At 37.0% G+C, this 23,848-nt stretch overlaps 1 protein-coding gene across 11 annotated transcripts in view; it reads right to left on the bottom strand.

Annotated features, from left to right (window-relative positions):
• eps15l1a (epidermal growth factor receptor pathway substrate 15-like 1a) overlaps positions 1-23,848 on the bottom strand; it is a 278,411-nt gene that overhangs the window by 164,696 nt on the left and 89,867 nt on the right. For 9 of the 11 annotated variants that reach the window (XM_051934981.1, XM_051934982.1, XM_051934983.1 and 6 more), the window contains exons 4-12: positions 19,017-19,064; positions 18,819-18,914; positions 18,630-18,695; positions 12,422-12,547; positions 9,865-9,924; positions 9,396-9,656; positions 2,965-3,122; positions 1,298-1,454; positions 587-649 (exon numbers count right to left, since the gene is read on the bottom strand). In XM_051934981.1, coding sequence (XP_051790941.1) covers positions 587-649; positions 1,298-1,454; positions 2,965-3,122; positions 9,396-9,656; positions 9,865-9,924; positions 12,422-12,547; positions 18,630-18,695; positions 18,819-18,914; positions 19,017-19,064 — 1,035 coding nt within the window. The remainder of the gene's footprint in view (positions 1-586; positions 650-1,297; positions 1,455-2,964; positions 3,123-9,395; positions 9,657-9,864; positions 9,925-12,421; positions 12,548-18,629; positions 18,696-18,818; positions 18,915-19,016; positions 19,065-23,848) is intronic. The other 2 variants (XM_028816537.2, XM_028816541.2) reach the window with 1 other exon arrangement.

Genomic DNA, 23,848 nt, shown 5'->3' with positions numbered 1-23,848 from the left:
GTCAAAGCTCTGAAAGGACAAAAAGCCTACAACATGCATTTACAGAAAAAAAAACCATTTGTTTTACAAACCATAATATCTTAAACCTTCATATCCTACTTTTGAATATGATAAGTTTAAAAAAAATAGGAGTTAAAAACTGAAGCAGAGCTTTAAAAACAGAACATTACCACAGTAATGCAATACTGAACACAACGAAGAAAGCATTTAAGTGTAGCATTAGCAGTAAAACCTGACAATTAAAGTAAAAGTATGTATTACTGAGTAAATAATACATAATGGTTTAGTTCATCTCCTAATTTGTCTCCATACTATAGGTACTATTTTACTGTTTTTTGTTCAACTTTGAAATGTAATGTGGAAAATGCATAACCTAATAGCTGTCATCATGTTTCAGAAAAAACATATCAACCCACATCCAGTAAAATGAGCGATTGCCTTACACACTAATTTTAAGAGCAAAAAAGAAAACTGTTTAAGCCGCGAATAAAGTAAAAATACATAAATAACAATTAACAATGTACATTACAAATAATGGAGCAGTCAAAGAATGGACAACTGTACAACAGGCAAGGACAACACTCACACGACGCATTTCAGTTAGTGATGCCATGTCAGGCGTCCCAGGGGTCATGTATCCTGAAAGACTCTATGAGAAAAGACAGAAAGCAGAGAGAAGTGGCAACAAAAGAGAGAGGGAGAAAGATAAAACACAGAGCTGCAGTTAGAGTCAGCAATGCAATGCTTGTGAGAGTGAATAGTTTAATTTGGTTCAGAAACAGCCTTGCACAAATAAGAATAAAGCACAAAGACAAGAATGCATTTAGGGTTAAACCTTTAAATTTAAATCAAGCAGAAGGAGTCACGTAAGTGTACGCCAGTTTCTCAGATAATTTTGTAAATGTACATGGCACCTGACTCGAGCCTATATCCCTTGGTTATCTAAACATTCCGTTTCTTCTTCTTCTTTCGGCTGCTCCCGTTAGGGGTTGCCAGAGCAGATCATCTTGTTCAATATCTTTAAACATTCAATTTCTAAACTTGCCAAACTATAAAAATGACACTCACTGCATTGATCGTACCTTTGTATTACTTTATTCTTGGCTGAAGTTGCACAAAATCAAACACCATGTGAAAATAAGCAAGTGAGCTCTATAGCACTCTACAACAAGAGACAACCTTTAAGAAAAGAAAAAAAAAAACTGGCACAACTTTGTGAATTCCGTTCCCTAACTTATTATGCTTCACTTCATGAATTTAAAGATTAAAAATACCAAAGAGACAAAGTGCCTCTTACCGATACCGGGGTTGCTCTTTCAGATGGGGGAATCATGTCTGGAGTGAGAGTCTGAGGTGGGTCAATTCCTTTGCTGACTTTTTGCTGAATAAGGTGCATGGCTAAAGCAAACTGTTCTCTGGTCAACTTGCCCATTTGCCGAGTGTCAGCCAAGGCCCTGTGTGAAAAATAAATAAATAAATAACTGTTTTTTCATTGCTGCAGTAGACCAGCAGCACTTGTAATTGACTGCTCAATTTTCTAGTACATTCACTTAAAAAAAAACAATAAAACACGCAAAACAGGTTAAAAACAACAAAAAAAGCATAAATACACACATACATAAAAAATGTACATCCCTCTGTGTATGGAGGTATACTAATGGAAAAAAATAAAAATATACAAATAAATGTATTTTGAAATATGACAATAAATACATAAAAACTAATACATGAGCATGAATAATTAATTGAGTAATGAAATGTTTTTGTTGCTTACTTCTTTAGTTAGTCATTTCTTCATATGTATTTATTGTAGTGCAACATGAAATGCATCGTAAAATGAAAAACATAATTTTCACCCATGAAAACTTAAAAGGCTGGACTCTAGTGAGTACTGCACTTGGATTTGAAAATTGTTGGTAGTTGAGACATTCAAGATTACAACTACCAACATTTGGTGGCAACATCATGTAAATAAACAAAGTAAATATATTTACTTTTAAATATCTTAATTTATAATATAATATTTCTAATATAACATGCCTGAAACCTACTGGGGTGTGAAAAGGGAAACCACAGGAATAAGACAGGATTACCAATTCTTTTAACAGTGAAATCAAATATACTTGTGCCTTTAATTTATTCCTCTAACAGGTATCATCAGCAATCCAGCTGATTTACAAGATGAATAAAATGTGAGGATGCAGTGTGTTGACTGATGTTGTGTAAAACTTAAATTTGTTTGACTCAAGTGTAACAACCCACAAGCAGGGTTCCTTTTGTCCACATAATTGTTTTTTGTCTTTTGCATATATTAGTGATTGTAAAACATGCAGCTGACTAGACATACTGTATAAATGTTTGTTTTTGTTTACAATAGATGATGTTGTCTGCATGTTTCACCATGGTGTGTCATGTGTATGCTATACGTGTTATTCTCAATATATTTGTGTATTGCATTGAGCTTGTAAGTGGTACTGCAGTTAACAAGAACATATTTAAAAAGAATCATTTATCTTTTTCTCCCTGTAGTTGTTACTTGCATTAAACTTGTCTATAACAATCAGAAAGAAAAAAGAAAAATAAAAGAGAAAAGTTATGTCCACAGTGCATGTGTAAATGCCCTATTCAAGCAATGAGAGCTTTTTATTTGCTTCTATAAATACTCTTAGACAAGAGATGGTGCTTCTTATGAATATTTTGCATAAACCAGTGAAACTTAAGTGATAAAATAGAAAAAAACGTAATGTGCCAACATTATGCACCTCTAGTGCCCCTAACTACTAGAAGGTTCACCTTCTTCTCTAAACACAGATTAGTATTATGTTGCAGTGAATGTCCTACTGTACAAGTTCAAATAAACACGAGGTCTTAGAATAATACCTACAGTATATAAATAGACACATGCAAAATAACAACTGCTTGCTTAAGGATAACTCATAAATTCAGAGTCCTTGTCAGTCTTACCAGATATGAGCCAACATGTTTTGGGGTAGACCAGAGTGCATAAAGATTTCTTTGACTTCATGGCCACTAACAAAGCCATCCAAGTCAATATCCGTTTTGAGGAAGATGTCATCATATCGGCCTCTGTCAGAAGCTGGCACCACCCAGTTGACAGTTTGCTAAAAGTGAAAATGCACATGGAGTTTTACAGAGAAGAACAAAGGTCACTATTATTGTACTCCAATGATTTATTAATAGCAAAATATGAAGATTTAAATTCACTAAACTAAAAATATAGTTTAAATGCAAATTTGTATACATATGCAAAGGTCATTTTTGTCATACTTATTTCCTTACTCAAGTTGTACAGTCTCGTTTCTATTTTTTTTTTTTTTTAATTAAACATATTTTCAGATGAGAAGTTCTCTACCATGGTGTTTTTTTCTTTATTAATAAACCTATTCTTCTGGTGGAGAATTTGTTGTAATCCAAGTTTATCAGGAAGACCCTTGCATTTTTCTACATTAACACAGAAACAATGCATGATCCACTGTGTTTGCAGAAGCAGAAGTGGTCCAAACCATACTCATTTACTAAGACTTTCAGAGATAAATGCAATTATCACTTAGGAAAAAAAACAATCGGGAGTGCTCTCCACTCGACTTTCTCGTATACTCAGATATGGGAATGGATAATTGAGGAGAAAACCACAAGAGAATGATTATATCTTTATATTATGTACATTAAAGAACCATCAACAACAAATCAAATCAAAGTAAATTAATAATATATTGAACAACTATTATAAAAGTAAAGTTGTATAAATAGGACTCTGCAGCTGCATGAATAAAAGGTAAAGTAACATTTCCAGTTAACAGAAATAGCCCAAAAGTTGATAGAAATCTATGTTTTGTACCTACTTGTGAATTTCCCCTTGGAATTAATAAAGTATCTATCTATCTATCTATCTATCTATCTATCTATCTATCTAATACTTGTATGCAAAATTTGGTTGACCTAAGTGAAAGCGTACTCAAGTTATTGTGTTTACATAAATACACACAGACATAATTCCAAACATGGTATTTTCGGACTCAGGGAGGTCTAAAACGTTGAGGTTCATCAAAATCTCGAAATGGAATTTTTGGAGGATTACAATGTTTTTCCTATACTTCGCATACAAGAAAGTCAGGGAGGTCTAAAACGTTGAGATTCATCAAAATCTCACCATCGAATTTTTGGAGGATTCCAATATTTTCCCTATACTTTGTATCGAGAAAGTACAAACAAACACACAACCAAATTAGACGAATTATGATCACATGTAGTTCACTGTAACTTATTGATCTTCAGAATAACAGGACCATAAACACATATATAAACCCCTGACACATATTTTTTTCGTAATTTTTCACACCCTGATGACATGCCTACAGACTGAAATTTAGCAAATATCATCCCATTGCACACCCAGGTTGATAGGGCTAATTCAGGTAACTACAGGCCAGTCATCTTAAAGTGCATCACAGATACATTAAAAGAAGCAAATTATTAAGGCAAAGGTTAAGCAGTACATGCTTTGAACCAAGTGTGTTAGCAAATACTCAACAGGGGTTCAGACATGGAAGGTTGCGTTTTACGAATATGCTAGAATTCTATGAAGAAGCAACAAAGGCATGCAATAAGAGGTGCAAATAGTATTATGAAGTATGATTTTTCAAGAAAGCTTTTGATAAGATATCACATGAAAAGTTAGTGATTAAACTCACATGAATATGGATTCAAGGCTTGCATGTAGGGGAGTTTAAAACTGGCTCAAACACAGGAAAGCAAAGGGTTGTGATGAAGGAAACGTTCTTAAAATTAAGTGATGTTAAATGTAGTATCCCTCAGGAATCAGTATTGGGAACACTGGTCTTTTTAAAAAGAAAGACATGAATATAATGAAACAGCTAGTTGAATTTGCAGATGAAGCCAAACTTGAAAGATGAACAGATAATGAAGAAACAGGCTTAGGCAGATGTGTGGCGTATGCGTATGAAATATAATGCAAGTAAATGTAAGGTATTACAAGTTGAAAGTCTGAAAGTCACCTTTATAAGAAGCCCCTAGGAGTCATATTGGACTCGTCACTATCTCCATAAATACAGTGGACAGAAGTGATCAAACGGCTAATGGCATGCTAGTTTACAGTGGACATAAAAAGTCTACACATCTCTGTCAAAATAACAGATTTTGTGTAATAAAAAAATGAAACCAAGATAAATCCTGCGAGAACTTATTATTTATGGCAAAATATCAATCTATACAAAGAAGGGGAAAACAAATCAGAAACTGTTTAGTGAAAAAAGAAAAATCATACAAAATGTAGTTGCATTAGTGTACACATTCTTTAATAATCAAGGATGTGGCTGGGTTCAGAATCAACCAATCACAATAAGTCTCGTCTCAAAAAGTAGTTAGTATACACCTGACATCAATTAAAGAGGGTCTGATGGAGCTCACATAAAGTCTGGCTGTTACTGTACGACCCTGCGTGGAGTCTGCATGTTCTCCCCTTGTCTGCGTGGGTTTCCTCCGGGTGGTCCGGTTTCCTCCCGCAGTCCAAAGACATGCAGGTTAGGTGCATTGGCGATCCTAAATTGTCCCAAGTGTGTGCTTGGTGTGTGTGTGTGTGTCTGTGTGTGTCCGTCCTGCGGTGGGCTGGTGCCCTGCCCGGGATTTGTTCTTGCCTTGCGCCCTGTGTTGGCTGGGATTGGCTCCAGCAGACCCCCGTGACCCTGTGTTAGGATATAGCAGGTTGGATAATGGATGGATGTTACTGTAGGATTATTCTGATATCCTCTTGGTTGAAACATACTCTAAAGGCCATGGTCCACAAAGAGCTTTTAAAACATGAACAGGATCTCATCATTAAAAGGTATCAATAAGGACAGAGGTACAAAAAGTATCTAAAGCATTAAACACTGAGACAGTCATCAACAAGTGGAGAAAATATGGCTCAACAGTGACTCTACCAAGATCATGACTTCCCTCCAAGACTGAGGAGAAAACTGGTCAGGGAGGCCACCAAGACGCCTATAGCAACATGAAAGGACCTGCAGGATTTCCTGGCAAGTACTGGTTGTTCCCTACATGTGACATCAATCAGTCGTATTCTTCATATGTCTGGGTTGTGGGATAAGGTAGCAAGACGAAAGCCTTTTCACATAAAGAAAAACATCCAAGTCTGGCTAAACTTTGAAAAAAGGTACACCTAGTTTTCAACAACCATGTGGAAAAATGTATTATGGTCTGATGAAACCAAGGTTAAACTATCTGGCCATAAATCCAAAAGGTATGTTTGGCGCAAAAGTAACACAGCACATCATCAAAAGAACACCATACCCAATGTGAAGCATGGTGGAGGCAGCTTCATGCTTTGGGACTGCTTCTCTTCAGCTGGAACTGGGGCTTTACTCAAGGTGGACGAATCATGAATAGCTCCAAGGATCAATCTATTTTGGCACAAAATCTTCAAACATCTGCTAGGAAGCTGAAGATGAACAGAAACGTAACCTCTCAGCCTGACAATGACCCAAAGCATACATCAATATAAACAAAGTAATGGCTTCATTAAAGGAGAATCAATGTTCTGCAATGGCCCAGTCAGAGCCCAGTCCTTAAATAGAAAATCTGTGGGGTGACCGGAAGAGAATTGCACATAGGAGATGCTCTCGTAATTTGATAGATCTGGAATTTTTTTTGCAAGGAGGAGTAGGCAAAAATAGCCAAGTCCTGAGGTGCCAAACTGTTACAGACTCTTACCCAAAAGACTGAGTGCTGTAATAAAATTAAAAGGTGCGTCAACTAAGTATAAGTTTAGAGGGTGTGCAGACTAATGCCAGGTTTATGTATGATTTTTTTTTCTTTTTATCACTAAACAGTTTCTGATTAGTTTTCACATTCTTTGTACAGATTGTAATTTTGCAATAAAGGTGGAATACGTTCTGACAGAATTTCTCTTAGTTTAATTTTTTTATCACATAAAACCTGCCATTTGGCAAGGATGTGTAGGCTTTTCATATCCACTGTAAATAGCACAATGTAATTAGAATAAGACAAGGGAGGCATTCTTTAATGTATATAACACATTTGTGAGGCTTCATGTGAAGTATAGTGTATAGTTTTAGTTTCCCATTTACAAATAAGATGAAACAACACCAGAGAAAGTCCAGAGGAAATTGACTAGGTTGTTTCTGGCACTGAGAGGTGTGAGCTGTGAGGAGAGATTGTTGGAGTTGAAAATGTTTGGTTTAGGCAAACATAGATTAAGAGGTGACATGACTGAAGTGTTTAAAATTATGAAAGGAATTACTACAGTGGATCCCAGCTGTTACTTTAAAATAAATTATTCAATAAGAGCACAGAAACACAGTTGGAAATTTGTTAAGAGCAGATTTTACAAAAATGTTAGAAGTTTTTCTTCACACAAAGAACTGTAGACATAATAGAATAAATTACCAAGTAATGTGGTGGAGAGAAGTACTTTAGGGATGTTTAAAACTCTTTGTTTTGGATAATCTAGATAAACAGGATCAACAAGCTTGTTGAGCTGAATGGCCTGTTCTCAACACAACTGTTTTAATGTTCCAGGCAGACAGAGACACAGAAGGACTGAAGGGTCATTGAAAATATTACCAGGTAATCCATTTCATAATACCAACTTGTAATTTAATGAGAAAAGTACTCTTTGATGACAACGTAATTTGGCTTGAAGGGAAATGAAGATGAGTACAAGGACTAAGAGTTGAAATACTCCCGAGTAAGAAGGTAAAATTGGGGAAAATGGTAGAAGTACTGAACAGAAGAAGAGTTCATTCACATTGCATACAGGAGACAGGATGGGAAAGTATAGGTGGGAAAATGCTTAGTGGAAATAGTGCTAGCTACAAGTTGTTCTGGCACGGGAGAAATTAATGCAATGTAGGGGTTGATGCATTAATATCAAAACTTAGCAGACAAAATGGCGGACATGAAGATGGGAAACTAGCATGTTTTAAGATGATTGTTGGTAAATGATTCTTGAGTATAGTCTCAGCATTTGTCCACATAGACTGGCAGAAGCAATTAAAACAAAGATAAGTTTTGGGTAAGGTGATGGTGGCTGGTGCCTGTGTGGCACCTACAGAAGGTAACAGCACTAAGTGGTGACCGGAATGGTCATGTTGAATCCAATACTGATAATAATTAGAACATTCATGGAGGTTTTTGTATTGCTGAGGGCAAAAAGAGACAGAATGTAGTACGTTTGCGACTGCGCATGGGATCCATTCTGAATCCACTGCTTTTTATGACAGTGATGAAGGAAGTAAGCAGAGAAACATGTAAATGGCTGATATGGGAGCTCTTGTAAGCTAATGATCTCATACAAACAGATAAAAGTAAAGCAGAATTAAAGGAGATGATGCTGAAATGAAAACCTTAAAGGTAAATGCCGGAAAGATCAAGGTGATTGTTGAAGGTTTAGGCAGGAAGGTGGATGCATGCCCATTCAGCATGTGTACTAAAGATGTTGGAAGAAACTCAATCCAATGTTTCCACAGTTTGTCAGAAGTGGGCTCACAAAAGATGTAGAAGTGTGAGGGGCACTGTGAAGGAGAGGCAAATGAAAATTTAAATATTGGTAATGGGAATGCTTTAGAGAAAGTAAGGAAGTTCTGTCACTAAAATTAAGTGTTCAGCAGAAGTGAAGGTGGGGCACAGTAGTGATAGCCAATGTTTGAAGTGCATGGCAGAAATTCCGGGGAGCTGTCCTCCATCATGGACTTCTAAAGGAGCATCTTTGGCATTAAAGAGAAGGGTTTAGGAAAGCTGTGATAAACAGTATACTCTACAGAAGTGAAACAAGGCCAATGATGGTGGAATACAAAAAACAGATACAAGAATGATTAATTGAATCTATGGAGTTTAACAAGAGGAGCATTAATGCAGACTTTAATGCAGACTCTGTAAAATAATAGAACTAAAAGAAGGTATACATCATATTTCATAAGACTTTGTAGTTTTTATCATTCATTATTTGTATGTTTAGTTTATCTTTATAATGCAGCACTGAGGTTAATTTTAAAGTGAACATTGGCAACATGGTGGCACAGTGCTAGTGCTGCTGCTTCACATCCCGGCTGCTCCCAGCATGGAGTGTTTGAATGTTATTCTCATATAACTTTACATATTTTTAGAACCTATATCCCTGTAGTTTTACATTAAATAACCAACACTATATCACAATTTCTTAAAATTAACAAAATTACAGAGCATGCCGCTACAGTGTAAACAAAGTATTTATCAAAACAAGCCTATGTGGTTATCCAATGCACTATCCAGACTAAATATAAATTAGCCTTTACCTACAAAAAAAAAAGATGTGGTAAGTTAAAATTCTACTTTATGTGGAAGTAAGCAGACCTCACCTGAGTGGACTTTACAGAATGTTTTGGTGAAAGACTCCCAGTACTGTTTAAGCTGGTCATACTACCATGAGATGGTGTGGAGCGTAGGCTGTCCTTCGGTGGCGGACTGGCAGGTAATACAGGCACAGAACCAGGAAGTACTGGTACTGAGCCAGGGAGCGAAGCTGGGCTTTTCTTTCTCTTTGAAGGAGGAATTAGAGAACTAGGTAATACAGAAGGAACAGGCTCCTTCTCCAATGCTCTGTACACAAGGTGCATTGCCTACATGATATGTAAGGGTAAAAAAAAAACAGGTAAACCATTAGGATAACCTTTTCTAAATCAAGATTACATCTTTAAAATGTTCACAAGGTACAGTTTTATCTTTGAGATTACTTACTCATCAGGTTGGGTTTACAGATTTAGGTTTTAGGTACGTGCTACTTATTTTAATGAAGTTCCTCTTAACTGAGGGACAATGCACACTCACCACAGCAAACTCCTCTCTGTCCAAGTGTCCATCTTTGTCAATGTCACTCAGGTCCCATACCTGAGTATATGAAATTTTATTAATACAGCAAACTAGTAAGTTCTAAAAACAATATCTTTTTTTTTTAAATGATCACAGATGTTAAAAACATCTACACATTGGGTGACCTAATGGTTACTAGTTCAGTCCACTGCATCATCTCAACCTGCATCGCCACGTTCAGATCAACGAACCTATGCTTAAAAGTGTAGAAATTTATGAGAACAATTGTACTTTGCACTTGTAATTTGTAAATTCTTTAGATAAATGTGTGAGGTAAAAAAATAAATGAAATACGAATATATACTTCATAAAATGTATTACACTTCACAATGTATTCACTGTATGGCTATACCATACAAACCACTATGGAAGTCACTATATAACAATGATTAACTGCTTTTCTGATAAAAGCACTACAAGGTGTCAAATCCAGATCCAAGCTGAGTAGTACTAACTACACGGAGAACTGACTGCTGGCAAAAACATTGATCAATGAAACAATGGTTCACCTTTGTAAACCGAAAACCGATAGAAAGCTACACAAAAAGAAAAAAATGGTACATAAGAGGATGGCATCCTTTATACTACCAGTATATTAGAAGAGTCTGCAAGTAACTACAGTGCCCTCCACAATTATTGGCACACCTGATCTCATGTGGGAATTTTTTCCCCAAAGAATAAATGTACTTCAATTAAAGGTTGGATTTTTCTCTTTTTTTGTGTTGTGAGCCTATATTTTTTTGGGGAAAAAAAAAGAATTTATTAGAAGCCTAAGAACACATCTTAACCAGGGGTGCCAATAATTGTGGAGGGTGCTGTATCACAGGAAGGCAATGTGATCTAGCGCCTAAGAAGTTCAAACTAAAATCAAAAGTGAGTTTTTAAAGACTATTGCTGGCTTCCTACATATAACACTTTAAAAGAATCCTCCACCTAAAAATATTTTTTATTTGTCACCTACCCCGTGTTACCTGTAGTAATGGCCGACACATTTACTTATGAAGATAGGACACAAGAAAGTACTTGACACAACATGGAATGAACACCAAACGATTAGCAAGCAATTAAAAAACATCTGTGAAAAAAATCCCAATTTTCTTGTGTCACATAATCCATAATCCATGTCAGATATCCAGTTGTATGCTCAAAAACATGTATTTGGCAAACATATTGCTAAATATTTTAAAATAAAACAGTTCTGGGAAATCTTCTCATGAATGGCTGGGGAGTACACTGAAAACTGAAATAACATTTGAATTGAAGATCAGCCTCCCCACTAATTCATTGGTCAGGAGTCCTGCCCAGTAATAGTTCATCATAGGTTACCATTGCGGTTCACATCATATGAATACTGTAGAGCATGTTCTGAGACTGGAGAATAATTAGGAAAGAAAAACAAAACAAGTGAAAACATTATCAGGTGACAAGTTCACCTCAAATTTGTGCATATCGGAGGTGGTTCAATAAGAATAAAGTCAATTCAATCATGCTGTTTGATGAACTGCTGTTGAAAAACCCAGAAGTGTGGCATTGCTGCTAAGTGACCAATGAAGAGGGTTGGAAGAGGGGACATTAAATTCAAAAATCTCACTTTTATTTCAATACACTCCCTAGCCATTCACAAGGGGATTTTGCAAGACATGTATTTGGATCATTATGAACATACAACTGGATGTCTGGCATATGGATTATAAGATATGAGTAAATTGAGATTTTTTTTTTCCCCATGGACGTATTGATTTTGCTTGCAGTTTGTTCAGCATTTGTCCCAACAGAAGCCTATTGTGTCTGGAACTCTGTTATCTATATACTTCATAAAATAATATTTAAAAAATGTTCTCAGCCATTACTACAAACAAAGAAGGGTTAATAACAGATAAAGGTATTATTTTTAGGTGGAATATTCCTTTAAACGTTGGTTGCTTAATGAAATGAATATGCACTGTTCATGTGTTTACAGGATTTTAAAAACTAATACACAGTACAATTATTTCTGCAGTATAAAGGTAGACAATAAAGGAATATGACACCCAAAAAAATTATGTTTTTTTGTATGTTACATTCCACTCCATACAGTTTGTAGTGATGGCCAAGATACATTTTTAATCTTGTGTTTTCATGCAGAATTAAGATAATAAATGTTTATGAGATAATACAAGCTAATATGGCGTCCACCTATTTTAAAGTCTGCAGTGACAGTGAGTGGAGACTTCAAAAGTCTTCTCACACAACAAGTAAATACTGAATCTTATCTCACTCTCACGATACAGTAAATATTTTTAATTATTTTTTTAAATGATTCCAAAGCTTACTAACACAATCATTACAAAAGTACACATGCAAAACATCTAAAGTAAGATCACTTAGTAAATCACATATGGAGGAAAGGCTGCAACCTTGTGCTTTATAGTTAAATAAAACTTGATAAGAATTTTTTTTTTTTTTTTTTTTTTTTTTTAAAAGTGCATTATCCCATCGCGGCCTTCTCCCAACAGACCTAAAAACACAAACTTACCCGTCCCAATACATCAAGAGGTAGCTTTGAATTTATCAACACTGGCTTCACCTTCTCCCCAGACAAGAGGCCATTGACGGGTAACAGACTTTCAAAGATTCCATCAAATTTCCCCTTCTCTTCTGGCTGTATGGAAGAAGACACATACAGTTAGGTCCATAAATATTTGGACAGAGACAACTTTTTTCTAATGTTGGTTCTGTACATTACCACAATGAATTTGAAATGAAACAACTCAGATGCAGTTGAAGTACAGACTTTCAGCTTTAATTCAGTGGGGTGAACAAAACGATTGCATAAAAATTTGTGGCAACTAAAGCATTTTTTTAACACAATCCCTTCATTTCAGGGGCTCAAAAGTAATTGGACAATTGACTCAAAGGCTATTTCATGGGCAGGTGTGGGCAAGTCCGTCGTTACGTCATTATCAATGAAGCAGATAAAAGGCCTGGAGTTGATTTGAAGTGTGGTGCTTGCATGTGGAAGATTTTGCTGTGAACAGACAACATGCAGTCAAAGGAGCTCTCCATGCAGGTGAAAGAAGCCATCCTTAAGCTGCGAAAACAGAAAAAACCCATCCGAGAAATTGCTACAATATTACGAGTGGCAAAATCTACAGTTTAGTACATCCTGAGAAAGAAAGCAAGCACTAGTGAACTCAGCAACGCAAAAAGACCTGGACGTCCACGGAAGACAACAGTGGTGGCTCATCGCAGAATTATTTCCATAGTGAAGAGAAACCCCTTCACAACAGCCAACCAAGTGAACAACACTCTCCAGGGGGTAAGCGTATCAATATCCAAGTCTACCATAAAGAGAAGACTGCATGAAAGAAAATACAGAGGGTGCACTGCAAGATGCAAGCCACTCATAAGCTTCAAGAACAGAAAGGCTAGATTGGACTTTGCTAAAGCAACATCTAAAAAAGCCAGCACAGTTCTGGAAAAACATTCTTTGGACAGATGAAACCAAGATCAACCTCTACCAGAATGATGGCAAGAAAAAAGTATGGAGAAGGCGTGGAACAGTTCATTATCCAAAGCACACCACATCATCTGTAAAACATGGTGGATCAGTGTGATGGCTTGGGCGTGCATGGCTGCCAGTGGCACTGGGACACTAGTGTTTATTGATGATGTGACACAGGAGAGAAGCAGCCGGATGAATTCTGAGGTGTTCATAGACATACTGTCTGCACAAATCCAGCTAAATGCAGTCAAATTAATTGGGCGGTGTTTAATGATACAGATGGACAATGACCCAAAACATACAGCCAAAGCAACCCAGGAGTTTATTAAAGCAAAGAAGTGGAAAATTCTTGAATGGCCAAGTCAGTCACCTAATCGTAACCCAAGTGAGCAGACATTTCACTTGTTGAAGACTAAACTTCAGACAGAAAGGCCCACAAACAAACAACAACTGAAAGCCGCTGCAGTAAAGGCCTGGCAGAGCATTAAAAACTTGGAAACCCAGCATCTGGTGATGTCCATGAGTTCAAGACTTCAGGCTGTCATTGCCAGCAAAGGGTTTTCAACCAAGTATTAGAAATGAACATTTTATTTCCAGTTATTTAATTTGTCCAATTACTTTTGAGCCCCTGAAATGAAGGGATTGTGTTAAAAAAATGCTTTAGTTGTCTTAAATTTTTATGCAATTGTTTTGTTCACCCCACTGAATTAAAGCTGAAAGTCTGCACTTCAACTGCATCTGAGTTGTTTCATTTCAAATTCATTGTGGTAATGTACAGAACCAAAATTAGAAAAAAGTTGTCTCTGTCCAAATATTTATGGATCTAACTGTATAAACAGATACAAATATCCATCCACCCATTATCCAACCTGCTATATCCTAACTACAGGGTCACGGGGGTCTGCTGGAACCAATTCCAGTCAACACTGAGCACAAGGCAGGAAACAAACTACAATCAGGGCGCCAGCCCACCGCACAGATACAAATATGAACTGTAAAACCTTCAAAGAGATTGGGGCTGTCACCTAAGCCCAAAAGTTTGCATTTGTCTGAATATATATTTGAATGTGGATTCAAAATCCAAGGGGCTACAAGTACACATTTACATAAGATACATGTAGCCCACGTACATACATCAAACTTCCACAAATGCTTTAGTTCATAGCAAAAAGAACATATTTAGGCTGTTAGTTCCAATACAATTTCAGTGCCAATTAATTCTTCTTCTTTCGGCTGCTCCCATTAGAGGTTGCCACAGCGAATCATCTTCTTCCATATCTTTCTGTCCTCGTCATCTTGCTCTGTCACACTCATCACCTTCATGTTCTCTCTCACCACATCCATAAACCTCCTCTTAGGCCTTCCTCTTTGACAATTAATTATCAGGGCAAAAGACACTCCAGGGATGATTAGCATCTTTCCTCACTTATAGTTATTATTAATTTGCCTTCGATTGATTTGTGGAATTTTGTTGCACCTCAAACCGGATTTATATTTCACATACAGTGGAACCTCGGTTCACGAACGTCTTGGTACATGTACAAATCGGTTTACGACCAAAAAGTTCGCCAAACTTTTACCTCAGTTCACGACCACACACTCGGTATACAAACAAGTCAGTTTCCCTTTCGTTTTGTGCGCGCCGATGATTTCCGCACGTGTTGCATTGCTCTCGGTCAGATGTGCGTGCGTGCTTTCGCTGTGAACTCTTTGTGCTCTATTTCATTTCCCTTCCGGTTCGTACGCGCCGATTACTGTATTTAAGCACGTGTTCAGCCTCTCCCTGTTCATTGTTCTCAGCCAGACGTGTGTGCTTTACCTGTGAACTCTTTGTGCTCTACAGTATTTCGTGTGCTTTTGCAGTTAACCATGGCTTCAAAGCAAGTAAAGAGTGGTGAGAAGAAAGTTTTGCAAAGAAAGAAATTATTGAAAAGTATGAGTGTGGCGTTCATGTTACTGATCTTGCCGCTAAGTACAAGAAGTCAAAATATTCTAAAGCAGAAAGAATCTATTAAAGCAGCTGATATTGCAAAAGGAGTTACAGCGTTAACCAGGCTGAGGCCTCAAGTACTGGAAGAGGTGGAAAAACTGTTGCTAGTGTGGCTGATCGAGAAACAACTTGCAGGGTATAGTGTAAGCAAGGCGATGTTATGCGAGAAAGCCAGGAAGATTCGTGGCGATTTGCTGCAAAACTATCCTTCTACGAGTGGCGAAAGTGAGGAATTTAAAGCCAGTAGAGCAGTGCTTCCCAAACTTGATCCTGGGGACCCACTGTGGCTGCTGGTTTTTGTTCCAACCAACTTCCATTTTTCATTGGATTCATAGCCTAAGTGAGTCATTATTTCACATTTTTTGTGTTTTGGAGTCAATGTTGAAATTACAAACCAAGTTTGTAGACTTTTATTAAAATGTAATAAGCAGTTATATGGGGAATATGTAGTTTTTTTTAAGTGGTTAACAGTATTTTCAACCTAATTTTCATTCTGCTTTTCCAGTTGTTCTGGTTATTTGTTTATTCACTAATTAGTGAGTCTGACACTGAAGTTGTTGCAGCTTTCATCATCCCGGGTGCCTGGTTGTTTATTGTCACTATTAGGGTTAAATGAAGGAAGCAAACTACACAGGAAATGGGGAAATAAATAGAAAACAAAAAAAGAGAGATAAGCATTTATAGCTTTAGAAAAAACAGAAATATTTCTAAATGTCTCATAAATGTAAAAAACATACTGTTGTGTTATTCTGAATGCAGAATAACAAGAAGAGTAAAAAAGACCAGCTAATTAAATGAGATCAGTTGTTATAAATTATTATTGCCAACTGTGAATCTGGTTGGAACAAAAACCTGCAGCCACAGTGGGTCCCCAGGATCGAGTTTAGGAATCCCTGCAGAGGATGGTTTGAAAAGTTTCGCAAGAGAAGTGGCATTCATAGTGTGGTAAAGCATGGAGAGGCTGCTAGTTCTGACGCTGAAGTTGCGAAAGAATTCGTGAAAAATTTCACAAAAACTTCAACTGCGATGAGACTGGATTGTTCTCCACCCAGTTCCTCCTCACTTCATGCCAGAACTCGACTCATGCAAGGTTAGTTTTCTTGGTGGTTTATGGTTAGTTTTTGAATTATGGATTTTTCAAATGTTCATTTTTCGGTTCATAGCGTGAATTGTTGCAATGTTACTTTTGTCTTTTTTTTTCTTCAAATGTTCATTTTTTTTCCCTGTGCTTAAAACTCATTAAAAAAAAGTGTTTACAGCGAGTGGTTCGTAGCGTGATTTGTTGTAATGTTACTTTTCTTGGTGGTTTATTACAGATTTTTCAAGTGTTCCTTTTTTTTCCCCTGTGCTTAAAACTCATTTTAAAAGTAAAGGAAGAATGAATTTAGAAGCTCCCAAGAGAAAATTTTTTAAAAAAAAAGATGAAAAACGTACTGTAAGATTTTCAAGAATGTAAAGAACTGTAATATTTGATTTCCAATGGTATAATAAATATGTTGAGATTGTTCATATAAAGAAGTTACAAGGCAAGGTTATACTCAGTAATCATGGTGTCACACAGTGGCAACGTTTTGCATTTTGATTAGTGCATGCAATGAAAGAGATTTACTGTACTCTATAGATGTGGCAATAATGACCCAATAAACCTATTAAACAAAAAATACAGTATGTGGTGGCCTTTTGTTGGGAAGGACGTCACTTGGAAAGAAAGTAGCCTATTCTAGATGAAGGAAATGAAAAGACGCCAGGTAAAGACTACAATGAGAAGCCTACAAAGATGGGCAGTAAAAAGACATAACTTGGTAAGCACCAAAGGGATCAACACAACTCTCTTCCGCAGTCACAGACACAGAACAAGCCCTACAAATAAGAGAAGAGAGTTGAGTACACATCTCTTCTATAAAGAAATGCAGCACAAGGAGGCTCCTGAAGAAGTCACACAGAGCAATTCACACAGGTTTTCAGGGGAGACTACATAATGATACACAACATTTCTAAAGCATATGTGTATTTTTCTAAGGTCATTTGTTTTTGAAATGTAAAAGGAGCCTGGGCATATCCTTGGTTTTAGTGGCTACAAAAAATGAAGTGGGGCTGTCAAGCATTTGCACACACACATATTCCCACTGCAGACTAATATGATGGTACCAATACGCTGAACAATTTATCATTGAAAAGGAGAAAGCAACAAGTGGAAATTCAGAAATAAGATGAAAATCCAACATGTAGAAAATATCCCAGCCAAGCAGAACCAAGAGATAAGGCACTTAGATGTGACGTAAGAAAAAAAACTGCACCAGTGCAAAAAAGATTGCTACTGCAAATAAAGCAATACAGTAATCCCTCGCTATATCGCGCTTCGCCCTTCGCGGCTTCACTCCATCGCGGATTTTATATGTAAGCATATTTAAATATATATCGCGGATTTTTCGCTGCTTCGCGGGTTTTTGAGGACAATGGGTCTTTTAATTTCTGGTACATGCTTCCTCAGTTGGTTTGCCCAGTTGATTTCATACAAGGGACGCTATTGGCAGATGGCTGAAAAGCTACGCAGCTTACTTTTCTTTCTCTCTCTCTTGCGCTGACTATCTGTGATCCTGACGTAGGGGGTGTGAGCAGGGGGGCTGTTCGCACACCTAGACTATACGGACGCTCGTCTAAAAATGCTTAAAGATTATCTTCACTTTGCTACCTTCTGTGTGCAGCTTTTAAGTATGCTGCACGGTGCTTCGCATACTTAAAAGCTCAAAGGGCACGTATTGATTTTTTTATCTGTCTCTCTCTCTCTCTGCTCCTGACGGAGGGGGTGTGAGCTGCCGCCTTCAACAGCTTTGTGCCGCGGTGCTTCGCATACTTAAAAGCCAAACAGCCCTATTGATTTATTTGCTCCTTTGAAGAGGAAGATATGTTTGCATTCTTTTAATTGTGAGACTGAACTGTCATCTCTGTCTTGTCATGGAGCACAGTTTAAACTTTTGAAAAAGAGACAAATGTTTGTTTGCAATGTTTGAATAACGTTCCTGTCTCTCTACAACCTCCTGTGTTTCTGCGCAAATCTGTGACCCAAGCATGAGAATATAAAAATAACCATATAAACATATGGTTTCTACTTCGCGGATTTTCTTATTTCGCGGGTGGCTCTGGAACGCAACCCCCGCGATGGAGGAGGGATTACTGTAGTGTTAAAAAGCAAATCAGCCTAGCTAGATGCCTATATACATAAATAAGGACCTTGTTTCATTAACTTACCCTAACTGCCCAGTGTGAGTCCGTGGATGGCAGAGTTGCAATTAATAAGGGACTGCTGGTATCGTGCTAAAACAGATCAGAAATAAAAATAAATAATTTTTAAAAAGTAGCTCATTACCTGAGATGGTTTTAATCCATGTAAAATCCCGAGGAAAGAAACAAATGCACTGTTTGCTCAGTATCACTTACAAATTTTGGTGGTGGGACACTGACATTTAAGCTGCTAATGCTGACATCTTGGCCATTTTGCGCACATGCAACGAGTTTCAAGGCAACGTAAAAACCCTAAGTGATCATAAAAAAAAGACAATTCAAAATGTAAAAAGAAAATTTTTAAGAGGAGCTAAATTGATCAACATATATAAAATAAATAAAAATAACAAGTACCTGTTTATCTAAAAATCCTTTTCCTTCTGGGTCTGCCAAATCCCAAATCTTAAACAAAGAACAATTCTGAATGAACAACATTGTTATTCAAATAAAAACTCTTTTAAAGAAAATGCACAGGTCTGCCACCTTAATACACTGATGCTGAATAAAGCCCTGCCTAAACTTGGGGTTTCGATGAAAACTCCACACTAGAATTTTGTCACCAGTGACATTTTTTAACTCTCTCAAGTGTCTCAACACTTGGATGAAAAGAATGGATAGGCTCAACTACACAAATCAAAAAGCTTATAAAAAAACAGGTACGGTACAACATTGATGACATGCATGTGTGATGTCTGTTATAAAAATGCATTGTCTGTACTATAAGGAATGTTAAAAAGGATATTACTGTAACATGTATAATGTTGGCACTCTCAACATTTCAAAGTAATATACTATCTTCTTATCGCTCTTGATTGGCACAACTTGTCAAGTTACATATTTTGCTACAGGTGTTGTACATCATCTTAACATACAAACAAAAAAGCATTTCTAATAGTGTGATCACCAAAGAGAAAATACAGGTTTGATGATCCCAACAAGACAATGAAGAGATAAACCTTCTTTAAATATTCCATCATAAAGGACAGAAAAAAAAAACACTTTCTTATTCTAAAATTAGTACACCAATTGCAATGAATATCTATACAGTGTGTAAAAAAGCAAGCCGCTTAAAGCAATATATATAATGTTATATTAACATGCTCTGGGAATTTTTGGAGTTAAGATTTGTGATGTTGCACCTTCCCACTTTGCTCTGTTTACTGTGACGGATGGCCGGGTTCCATGCCTGGTCGGGACGCCCCTTCACCACATCTGCCAGGGGTACAAGGGTGGGAAGCCCAGTATCTCCCCCTGGACGCTAGATGGCAGCCTCCCTGGGTTGCAGCAGTGCCTCGGACTCCCCCAGGGCTTCATGGGGGTTGGAGTTCTGTAGGCGGCGCCAGGGGGTGCTGCAGCGGGAGCTGCTAGCCCCTTTGGGCACTGTTTTCGCCTTACCCGGAAGTGCAGCCGGATGTTGCCAATAAAGCACCTGGAGCACTACCAGGTACCCAATAAAAGGGAGCCAGTGACCACCACTCAGGAGCCAGAATCGGGAGGAAGAGGACGAGGTTGCCAGGGAGGAGTGGTGGTGCCAAAGAGAGGAGTATAAGTGCTTGGGACTGTGTTGAGGCTGGAGGAATTACGGGGAAGACGTGCCCTCCAGCTGAAGAAAAATAAATAATTGTTTTATTTTACATATGCCTCCCATTTTCAATCTGTGTCGGGTCAGGCGCTATATAGCGTCCTTCTTACATAACATATTTCTGGTCAAACCTTTGAGAGAAACTTGAGGTCATTGTCTATTTGCTCAACTCACACTAAATGCAGTTCAAAATTAGCTTTACTTTTTGATAAAAATAAAATGCAAAGAAATTAGTATAGGTGGATATTGCGTTCCTTCAAATGCCACACCTGGCTGAAGTAGTTATTTTTTAATTTAAACAATTAAATGAGGTATGGCATCAGCATTATGCTATAACATAGCAAAAAGACACAGATCAAATTACTAGTCACAGCTGGCCATTTTAAACTAGTACATTATTACATTAATTTTTATTTACAGGCAGTTCAATTGCAGGCATGAACAAGTCACTAATTAAGTACCTCAAGGACAGTGATATGATGGCTATAATCATATTAGTTCCTGTCATCAGCTAGACATTTTTGTGGTGTGCCTTGCAAAAACAGTATCCTCACAGGTGGCGCAGTGGTAGTGCTACTGCTTTGCAGTAAGGAGACTGTGGAAGATTGTGGGTTCGCTTCCCGGTTCCTCCCTGTGTGGATAGCGCTTTGAGTATTGAGAAAAGCGCTATATAAATGTAATGAATTATTATTATTATTATTATTATTATTACTTTGTGATGCTAATTACTGTGAGTGACACTATACTGTATATGACAATTACCAAAAAGAAAAGCATAAAGACCCTGCACTGGCAGCACAGGGTTAAGGCACATAATAGATCTGGACAAGGTGCCAGTCCATCTCAGGGCCCACTCACTTACATGGGGGAGAATTTGGAATCACCAATCAAACTGAGAATGTGGGAGAAAGTTCCAAGCAGACATGGACAGAATGTGCAAATTACATATTAGGGCTTGGTGATAAAACAATAAAGATAGTTATTGCTAAATAACCTTTCCTCAATAGAAACATAAGACATGGTCGATAGAAAGTTGATTTAACTCATTCCATACATATTTTCACAGACAGCACGAAAAGCCAATGATAATAAGAATAGTGCCATGCAAAACCAATCATGTGGCTGGAATAGAGTTATAGTCAAGTCAGGTTATGTTGACACATATAGCATGGAGCTGTCAGCAGCACATGTGCTAATGTTTGGGTTGCAGCAGCCGTACACACCAGTACATCAGGAGTGGGAGTGAGATAAAAGAGAAAATGATGACAGAAAATGTTAACGAAAATTTAAAAAAAAAAAAAAAAAAAATCAGTCTTACCAAAGAAGACATTCCAACAGACACAGTCCAAGGCTCAAAAGACAAGGACATTGTTGAAAAGAAGGGTCTGAGGAATTCGGTAGTGTGTAGATATTTTGGCTGTTTAAAGTTTGACAAGAAGCAGAGTAGCAGGCACTGTAAATTGTGTTGTAAGCATATTCCCACAAAGACAGGTAATACCACTATCTTTTGTACCATCTGAAGAAGTACCATCCTTTGAAGCACACACAATGCGAGAGTTTATAGTCCCTGACCCAAGCAAGTGCTGCACTGATGGGGATTTCTTGTGCACTTTGTATTTTTTTTGCCTTGGAGCATAAGCTGACCATAATTGAGTGAAAATGCCAATTTTGTTTATGTTCTCCATCATTTACATTTGAAAGCTGCTTGAATTTTTACTGCGGATATATAAAAATGTTTTTTGTCTATTTACTTGTGGGTTTGTTTCCAAATCATTTAAAACAGTTTGACTCTATACAAAGGAAAGGATACAGCATAGAGGTAGTTTCTTTAATATTTTATTTTGTATTAATACCTACTTTATTTATTTGGAATTGACCAAAGAATATAGATTGTGTTCTCCTATAAAACTCGAAAGTTTCAAAATTTTAGTTTAGATTTAAGATTTTAGAATTAAAGTTTTTACTTTATTTATTTGAAGTTGACCAACAAATATAGTGTGTTCTGCGAAGCTTGAAAGTTTTTGACTCGTCAGAATTGAAACTTTATTTTGTATTACCTTTTTAATTTATTTGGAATTGACCACAGAATTTAGATGTGCATTTTGTTTATGTTCTCCTGTAACATTTGAAGCTTTTAGTTTATTATATACAGTATATCTATTTTATTTATTTGAAACACAGTTGTATGATGTTCTACGGTACATGAGTCATGTTCAACTTCGGACAGAAAAATAACATTTAAACCAAAATTAACCTTATATCATCTTCACATCTCACTTAGGAGTAAAAAGGAACTTTTAATCTTGAAAAAAAAATAGTGATTTGATTTATATTGTGATAAATATATATCTCAACAACGGTTGGACATGAGACTTGAACCGTAATGCTAGGTCCATGGCCTGATTAAGGTGGGTGCTATTGATGCTGCAGCATTAGGCCCATTCCTGAAATAGGCCCAGATGAAAACAGACGAGAATTTTCCGGAAGCTGAACAGTTTTCCTTTGTTATATTAACCTCAAAATAATTCTTAGAATGAAATTTGGAGTCCGACTTTCGGACGCCTAGACACAGAGTTACTTATTATACAGTTACTATTGTTCTTTGCGCTGTGAAGTAACTATAACATCGTTGTGTTTATTGTTAACCGAAGATTTCAAGTTAATGCTATCAATTTTACGTTAAACAGTTTACTTAGTAATTTAGTTGCGTTTTTTGCAATATCTTGGGGATTCTTGCCACTTTATTATTGTTCGGTAAGTGCCACGTAGTAAATTTTTCACCTTGAAAGTTAGTTGTACAGTAAAAATCGATGGCTATTTAAATGGTTATCTGTAAAGGTAAAACTAAAAGGCGGCCTGCGGGCCCAACATGGATGTTTAGAATGTTTTAAATCCTCGATAGGATTCTGGTATATTATGAAATTTAAATCATGGACAAATTTTTACCCTCAAGAGCCTGAACTGAGTCACTTTGACCCAATGTCTCTGCAAATTCATTTTTTCTTACTCTGTTTCATAAGAGAATTGCAAAATTTTGTGTATTTCATTATTAGGTTTTCTGCATTAAGGCACTAAGTGTACTTTTCAGACAATTGCTATTGAATGTTGATGATATATAGTTTGATGTTAATCTCGAGTTGTTACGATACTACGTTATTATTATTCATGTTCAATAAAGGCTGGCTGGTTGCGACGCAAGCAATTAAGGCTCCTTGGTCGGTCTGAGTGTGCATGTACGGTGAGTGTCGAATGCACATGCACCAATGCCGAGAAAAAATAGGCCTTTTTTTGTGCTGCAGCATCAGGCCCAATTTCGTCTTAATCTGGCCCTGGCTAGATCCATGAAGCAGCTGTGCTGTCCAAGAAAAAAATATGCTATAACATATACTAAACCATATAAACCCTGCAATTGTTTTTAATTATACCCATTCAAATTATTCTTTTAGTTGGAAATTTATTACTGGTTTTATCACCTATACATCAAAAGAGTCTGTATTACAGTTTTTCAGCAAAATCAGCTTTGCCTCCATGTTGCCTCACTGAAGAACACAGTGGCTGAACTGTAATGTTACTTGCTGAACATGATCCAAGGTCTGTTTGGTTT

The sequence above is a fragment of the Erpetoichthys calabaricus genome, chromosome 12 (assembly GCF_900747795.2).
Source record: "Erpetoichthys calabaricus chromosome 12, fErpCal1.3, whole genome shotgun sequence".
Taxonomy (NCBI): Eukaryota; Metazoa; Chordata; class Cladistia; order Polypteriformes; family Polypteridae; genus Erpetoichthys; species Erpetoichthys calabaricus.
Note: the sequence above shows the minus strand (reverse complement) of the source record. Positions and strands in the feature narration are given on the sequence as shown.